Source organism: Sinocyclocheilus rhinocerous, unplaced genomic scaffold, assembly GCF_001515625.1.
Source record: "Sinocyclocheilus rhinocerous isolate Xijiao unplaced genomic scaffold, SAMN03320098_v1.1 scaffold1099, whole genome shotgun sequence".
Classification (NCBI taxonomy): domain Eukaryota; kingdom Metazoa; phylum Chordata; class Actinopteri; order Cypriniformes; family Cyprinidae; genus Sinocyclocheilus; species Sinocyclocheilus rhinocerous.
The window spans coordinates 25,684-33,671 of record NW_015634461.1 but is presented as its reverse complement, the minus strand read 5'-3'; the positions used below and the strand labels follow the sequence as shown (position 1 = coordinate 33,671).

At 32.1% G+C, this 7,988-nt stretch overlaps 2 protein-coding genes across 2 annotated transcripts in view; one reads left to right on the top strand and one right to left on the bottom strand.

The window, feature by feature from the left end:
- Positions 1-1,983: 1,983 nt before the first annotated feature.
- Positions 1,984-3,724, bottom strand: plex9.2 (PML-like exon 9.2). Its single transcript, XM_016559447.1, has 2 exons — positions 3,638-3,724; positions 1,984-2,734 (listed from the first exon to the last, which is right to left on the bottom strand). The coding sequence occupies exons 1-2, from the start codon at positions 3,699-3,701 to the stop codon at positions 2,088-2,090; spliced, it is 711 nt and encodes a 236-aa protein (XP_016414933.1). The 5' UTR covers positions 3,702-3,724; the 3' UTR covers positions 1,984-2,087.
- A 770-nt stretch (positions 3,725-4,494) lies between these two features.
- LOC107745563 (ferritin, heavy subunit-like) overlaps positions 4,495-7,988 on the top strand; it is a 5,164-nt gene continuing 1,670 nt past the window's right edge. The window contains exons 1-5 of the mRNA XM_016559455.1: positions 4,495-4,702; positions 5,624-5,729; positions 5,839-5,985; positions 6,109-6,234; positions 7,398-7,437. Of these exons, the coding sequence (XP_016414941.1) occupies positions 5,628-5,729; positions 5,839-5,985; positions 6,109-6,234; positions 7,398-7,437 (415 nt within the window). The 5' untranslated portion in view covers positions 4,495-4,702; positions 5,624-5,627. The remainder of the gene's footprint in view (positions 4,703-5,623; positions 5,730-5,838; positions 5,986-6,108; positions 6,235-7,397; positions 7,438-7,988) is intronic.

Genomic DNA, 7,988 nt, shown 5'->3' with positions numbered 1-7,988 from the left:
TATGTTATGCTCACGTGTTCTGATAATAATAGCTTTCTAGGACTAAACATTATTTGCATACATGGTAAAAAAAAAAAAAAAAAAGTTTTATTGAAGTTCTTGCTAAACGAAGCACTCCTGTGACAGACACGAGTTTTGTGATTTGATTACCAGTGCAACTGATTTTAAAAATAACCCTGCAAGTGTTTTCATACATGTGAAACTTTGTTACCGATTTCTATCCTCCCTTATAAGCGACTGTATGGCTTGATCTGTGGTTATGCTTTATTGCTGTATTTACTATTTGCACTAGCAGTGTGGAGAGCACAAAGGATGCTGGGAATTACCGGCATCCTGATGTTTGTTTACTGTATTTTTAGTGGCCTCTTCAGATTCATACATGCAAAACCAGAAGACTGACCTCAAACGTGTTGATTTCCGGGATTCTTTCTATATTTTTGGAGCCGTGTTATTCTGAAGTGTTCTGGGATCCAAGCATGCCATGGATGGCAGAAGTCTGAGTGAATGAATGTATGGTGCTTTCTGAGCTGGAATGGAGCATGTGTCTGATAAGAAGAACTCTGTACGTAATCCCTAATAAATAATGCTTCTGTAACCTTTCATCTGCTCACTTTTTTTTACGAGCTGAACTTACACAACAGGTTTCGCAGACAAAGGTTGTGTTGCTGTTCTTACGCTGTTTCATTTTAGATGGAGTTCAACTAGGATATGAAAGCAAAATTTCATAAAACAATGCATTTTGGAGTGCATGTCATGATCGTGTTATATTTCAAAAGTCTGTACATACAGTATAGACTTACAAGACATAATGAAGCTTTTAAAAATGAAAGAATTGCGGTCAAAAAATATTTGTCTAAAGCTTTTATAATGATGTAAATATTTATTTAAAGCTGCAGTCCGTAACTTTTTTTTGTGCGTGTTCAAAATTTATATAATAAGCGAGTACACCATGAATACATTGAACCATGGTAGATGATGTAAATATTTATTTAAAGCTGCAGTCCGTAACTTTTTTTTTGTGTGTTCAAAATTTATATAATAAGCGAGTACACCATGAATACATTGAACCGTGTTTTTGGCTTGTCCTGGATCACTACGGTACACCTATAATAAGTGTTTATATTCGGACTATTTTAGACTGGTTCGGGTAGGTACCGCTGCGGAGTAGCACAGTACCTGCGTGATTCGCCATAGACATAAACAGAGAGAAGTAGTTCCGGCTACAATGTTCTTCCACAAGACGCACGCAGTTCTGTTTATTAACCGCTAGAGCGCCAAAAGTTACGGACTGCCGCTTTAATTATTATTCACCATTGGTATTGAATTATTGTTAACTTCTGTATGTTACATGTAATTTTGTTTTCAAATTGTTTTAACAAAATTGAAAATTTTACTAGAAAAATGCACCATTTTACTAAGCAAATTCATTAGGTTGTGAAGATCTAGTCCTGATATGTAAATGAAGGTTAATAGTTGATCCCTATGGGCCTCCTCCCAAAATCAGATTGATTATTGACTATTAAAAAAAATAGATAATTAAAATAAGAATAATAAAATGTTATATTAATTTTTTAAAAATATTTACATATACTAGAACTAAAATAATAATAAATAAATAATTTCAATTAAATATATAACATTTAAATATAATATACATAACTCATCAATAGTAATTGATAAAAGCTGAGCACCAATCAGTATATTAGAATGATTTCCGAAGGATCGCTTACGTAAAATGATCAATTATATAAATAAACATTTTATAAAACTAAGATTTGAGAAATTATAAAACAAATTATTAATGATAATGAATAAAAATATTAGCATTTAAAATTACCTAAACATAATCAAAATACAAATAAAATATATAAATACAATTTATTAAATAACTAAATTAAATATAAAAAAAATCAAATATACAAGTATTTAAAAACATTTATTTATTTAAAAACAAATATATAATTCGTTGATAACCATAACCACACAAAATATTACCAATGAACAATATTGCACAATAAAAGCATCTTAACTTTATAAATACTGATTTAAATAAAAGTGATGTGTGCTTTAACACGTTTAATTATGAATCAGACGTCCAAACGTTCCTCTGCTCTTTCTTCTCTTGCAATATCCAGCGCTTTACTGAAACGCTCACATAAACCGCTCTGTCTACCTGGAGCTTGATTGACAGCTGCAGTAGCCAATGAGTCGAGAGTGAAAATGTGCTGATGAATCTGATTGGCTGTGGGCTTGAGGGCCCAGTAGAGTTTCTGCAGGGCTTGTACGTCCTCTAGAGCATTATGGGCCGCATATGAAACTCCCAGGAGGGTCTTAACCAAGTTCTCCTGCTTGAAGCTCTGGAGGCCACTGTCTTTGAGAAGATGACGGGCCAAAGGAAGGGTGTCCACGAATCCAGAAACCTCTTTCTGGAAGTCTGACCTCAGGCTGAACTCATCCAGAGCTCTGGCCAAAACGTGACAGTCAAACCTGCGGATGTTGTGACCCACCAGGAGCGGCCGACCCAACATCCGGAGGAAGGTTATGAAGGAGACCAGGGCTTCTCGGAGAGAGCTGGTGAGCACCGGCCTGTGATGGAGAAACAAACGCTGGCGTCTCACACTGAAACCCGTAATCCTGGACGCCCCGGGCTGCATCGGCCGACGAGGAACCATGAAGAGGTTAAGAGTGTGACCTCCACTCACTGCGGCCAGCTGGACGATATCACACGAGGCATCTGGAGATGGACAATATATGCAATAAGCATTGTTATACTCTCATAGATTTTGTTACCATTGCCATGCATTATACGACTGATAGACTGCAACGGTTAAAGTTAAAAATCATCATATGTGTTCTACTGAAGAAACAAAGTCACCTACATCTTGGATGCCCCGGGGGCAAGCAGATAAACATAAAATTTTCATTTTGTGATGAACTATCCCTTTAAAATGTAATAAGTAGTGTAACTATTTCAATTACTTTGTTAAAGTAACTGATTACATTTGATTACTTTTTGATTACTTTTCTAAATTTAAATTTCTATTTTTTTTCTACATTTTTCTAAACTGTCAATCATTTTCAAATATTTAAAGCAGGCAGGGTTAACCTTACAGTAGTGCTCAACACTGATTACTGTCAGACTTTCAAAAGTCTTAATAACAGATTACAGTTACATTTATTTTGTAATTAAATTACGTAATTCTATTACATGCAACTAGTTACTCCCCAACACTGGCAATAAGTAACATTTAAGCAAAAATATATAATAATAATAAAAAACATCAAATAACTGGTTTCTATTTCAATATATTTCAAAATGTAATTTATTCCTGTGATGCAAAGCTGAATTATTGACAGCAAAAACTGTTTTTAACGTTAATAATAATTTGACCATTATTAAAACTGATTATCAGCATATTCGAATTATTTCTGAAAGGTCATTTACATGCAATTATAAATAAATAATAGGAATAAACATTTTATAGTCTAAGATTTGAGAATTTGATGCCCAAAAATGCTGTAACACGGCCATAGATAGGCTAACTTTTTTTGTTTGCTTGATTCATACAACCGTTTAAGTACATCATTCTGCACATTTCTCGTGGTTGATAATGATTTTGTTTATAAAATTACATACCTAAACCAGTTGTCTCTAAATCAAAAAACACAGTAGAGGGTGGATGCAGTGAGAAAGAATCCATTTTTAATTTTAAACTTATCAGAAGTTGCGTTTGTTCTACTATGGCGAAGGTTTGCTCATGAATATTAATTACGTCACGTGACGTTCGTAAGTATTCCGAACTGAATAAATAATAGGAATAAACATTTTATAGTCTAAGATTTGAGAATTTGATGCCCAAAAATGCTGTAACACGGCCATAGATAGGCTAACTTTTTTTGTTTGCTTGATTCATACAACCGTTTAAAGTACATCATTCTGCACATTTCTCGTGGTTGATAATGATTTTGTTTATAAAATTACATACCTAAACCAGTTGTCTCTAAATCAAAAAACACAGTAGAGGGTGGATGCAGTGAGAAAGAATCCATTTTTAATTTTAAACTTAACAGAAGTTGCGTTTGTTCTACTATGGCGAAGGTTTGCTCATGAATATTAATTACGTTACGTGACGTTCGTAAGTATTCCGAACTGATTGGCTTAAGGACAAGCGTCAGTAGGCGGGCGCTAATCGACAGGCGAATGAACGAACGATTATGATACCGATCACTTTTAATGATTGGACGCTCCTAGCGGGAACGTCACCGAGATTTAATTAATATTCATGTTATAAGACTTCTACATTAAACAGCGACATCAGGTGGACCGGAATAACTCATTAACCTCTTTTATTGTTAAAAGAATTAATACGAGCGTATTGTTGTATATATAATTTTTTTTAAATATTTGTAAAATCACACGTGTGCATTTTATAAAGTAGTTTTCATCTTCTTTTTTTTTTTTTAATCAGCACTTTTATTTTGAAAAGTGACCTCCGGGATTTATTTATGGTCCAGAATAACTCGTGTGTGTATGTTTATGTCAACAACAACCCTATAATTCACGACACGCTCTACTGCGACTCATTTCATTCGTGTTTGGGACAGAGAGCTGCTCCAGTCTCTCGTTTTGGGTCTGTCTGATTTGTTTTAAGCAATACGGACATATTGTGAAATCACGCGTGGTAATTCATATTGTCTCAGGGTAAGTAGGCTAATATACCAATCCATATTCCATAAACAGGGCTGCTGATTACTTATTTACATATTATTGCACCTTCTTATATATTAAATGTGCTTTAAATTAAATGTATTTGCAGATCCTTTGAAATAAAAGTGCAAAATGAGCATATAAATCACTTGTTAAGTGTTTTATAATTTTTTTACCATTTTTTATGTATCATTAATATACTATTACAGTTTATTCAAAATTCGACGGTTTTTTTTTGTATTTTCCTTTTTCATATATATTTTAGTTTACGTTTTAGTAATTTTGTTGTGATTTTTTAATGTCTATATAGGTTTTATTCTTTTTTATTTCTGATTTAGTTATTTTAGTACTTCAAATTAAAATTACAAATGTTGCATTGGCAACTAAATGATAAAATAACTAAAATATTCAAATATTATTCAAATAAATATACTAAAATATACTAAAATAAGTTGGAAGTTTTATATATAAACTATGTAAAAAAAAAAGTAACATTTTTTTTTTACATAGTTTGTCATGAAATTTTAAAATTAGTGATTAAAAGGGTTTTCTTTAACTTTCACTAAAACCATTAAAAATGTGAAATATTTGTTTGAAATATGTGAAATAAAATAATTGTGTAACATTTTATTTCAGTTCATATTTATTTTAGTTCAAGTAATGAAACTGGTCTACTGGTTTTAGCTAAAACAAAAAAAAAATCCATGACCATCCGTGTGTATAGAATTTAATATACATATATTTGCAAATATATTAAATATTATATTTTTTTATATCTATCTATATATATGTGTCTATATATGTGTGTGTGTGTTTATTTACAAAAGTTACAAAACCAATATTATTACATATATATATTATATATATATACTGTTACAATTTTGAGGTGTTCTGTTTGAATGATGTGTGTTTCAGAATCATGACTTCTCAGGTGAGGCAGAGCTTCCATCAGGAGTGTGAGGCAGCCATTAACAGACAGATTTACCTGGAGCTCTACGCCTCTTATGTCTACCTGTCCATGGTGAGAGCAGGCATTTATTACATGACTGATCGCTAGAGCTCTGTATTAATAGAATTAATTGTCTTCAGTGGTTTTATAAGGGTTCATGGTTGACTGTTCTTCTCTCCAGGGGTATTATTTTGACAGGGATAACAAGTCTTTGCCCAACTTTGCCAAGTTTTTCCGCGAGCAGTCTAAGGAGGAGCGAGAACATGCGGAGAAGCTGATGAGTCTGCAGAACCAAAGAGGAGGACGGATCTACCTGCAGGACATCAAGGTATGGGACAGCGCTGTCTCTCTAATGTGCAATGAATGGAGTAAATGAGTGCATCAAGGTACAGAACAGCGCTGTCTCTCTAATGGGGAAATGAATGGAGTGAATGAGCGTGTGTCTGTGCAGAAGCCGGATCGGGATGAGTGGGGCAGCGGTCTGGAAGCGCTGGAATGTGCTCTGGCTCTGGAAAAGAGTGTAAATCTGTCCTTACTGGAGCTTCACAAGGTGGCAACTCAACACAATGATCCACATGTAAGTACATGCAAAATAATATTACACATGCATTTTTTTTTCTGTAACTAAAACCTTTTTTATTTGATATTTATAAATAAACATTGACTAAAATAAAATGTGTAAAAAAATATATATATTGATTGTGTATTTTTAGTTAACATTTATTTCAAATAACAAAAATGTTTCTTAATGTTTTTATAGATAAAGAAATCCCTGTTAATCACTAATTTGAAATTGCATGACTTTACATATAAAATATGTTAAAAATACATAATGTAAAAAAACTTTAACTTATTTATTATTAAACTTAATCTCATTAAGTTGCAATTTGAAGTCAGCATTTCTAGTTTATTTATTTTAATTTAAAGTACTAAAATAACTAAGAAATAAAAAAAATGAATAAAAACTATATTATTAAAAATGACAAAAACATACAACAAAATTACTGAGGCTTAAACTAAAATAAACATGAAACATTTAAAATATTCAAATAAAAACTAATTCAAATTATGAAGAAAAAAAAACCTATAGTAGTATATTGATGCAATGATAAAAATAAATGCTAAAATAACACTGAAGTGATTTATTAATCAAACAGGCATAGAAAAGTCATGGCAATTCCTAAAGTTAATCTGGATTTCCTAGTTATGCTCAGATGCAAACTATTTTATTGGCTAGAAATTTCTATTTGTGAGAAATTATTTTTAAAATCATTATAAAGTAATAAAGAAATTCGTTAGTCAGAAAGTTTGAAAACCCTTATGATATTACTATATATAAAAAAAACACTGTAATACCTTGGTACCTAGTCATAAGAGGTGCGACTACAGGCTTTGTCTGTCAGTTTTTCTTATGGGAGTTACCCAGAATGCCTCCAGTGGGCTGGAAATAGACACATAATTCATCCGTTCAGTTGTTTCATCTCCAATTTGGAGGGTTTGAGCTCAAGAGTACTAGTTTTGGATCAGATCTGTCTATGTGATCTCATTCATAAGAACATGAAAGTCAAAACTGACCCTAGATCAGATCGTGCCTGTAAAGAGTTTTTATGTAGAAACCATGAATTAAAATGTAATTACTGTAACTGATTGTTAGTGGTGAAGCAACCAAAAAGGTCACAAAGGTCATTTCACCCAAAAAGGGAAAAGCTGTCTCTGTATTTCTGAATCTTTCTGTCACAGGTTTGTGATTTCCTGGAGACAATTAACTTAAATGATTTTAGCAAATGGCTGCAATATAACAAAGAGTGAAAAATTTAAGGGGGTCTGAATACTTTCCGTACCCACTGTATATATATATATATAAGATATTTACTGGCAGGATGTAACTAAAAACAGCACAACAGACATGCATAATTAATGATGAATGAAGTTTAAGAATAGATGCATAATTCATGAAGCTTTTCCTGTCTAAGTGAAAGTGAGTTAGCACAAAATAAAAATCTACACCAAAAGCACAAATTACTAAATCTTAGTAAAATTAAAATGGAAATTAAAAATATAAAATTTAATAACTAATTCAAAATATTAATAAAAATTATAATAGCATAATATTTATGATACTAGATAGGGATGCACCGATACCACTTTTTCCAGTACTCGCCCGATACCGATACTTTTATTTTTGGTACTTGCCGATACCGATGCCGATACCTATATTTTTATTACATTTGTAAATTTTTTAAATATTGGGTACAGAAACCAAAAGAGTATGTATAATGTTAGTTGGTTAACTTCATTTATCAAATAGATACAGTCAAACCAAAATCTATT

Excerpts from the sequence above, each read along its gene's own strand:
- plex9.2 (XM_016559447.1), bottom strand. The coding sequence starts at position 3,701 with ATGGATTCTTTCTCACTGCATCCACCCTCTACTGTGTTTTTTGATTTA. Across the intron at positions 2,735-3,637 it reads TTTAGAGACAACTGGTTTAG|ATGCCTCGTGTGATATCGTC; the intron begins GTATGTAATTTT and ends GTCCATCTCCAG.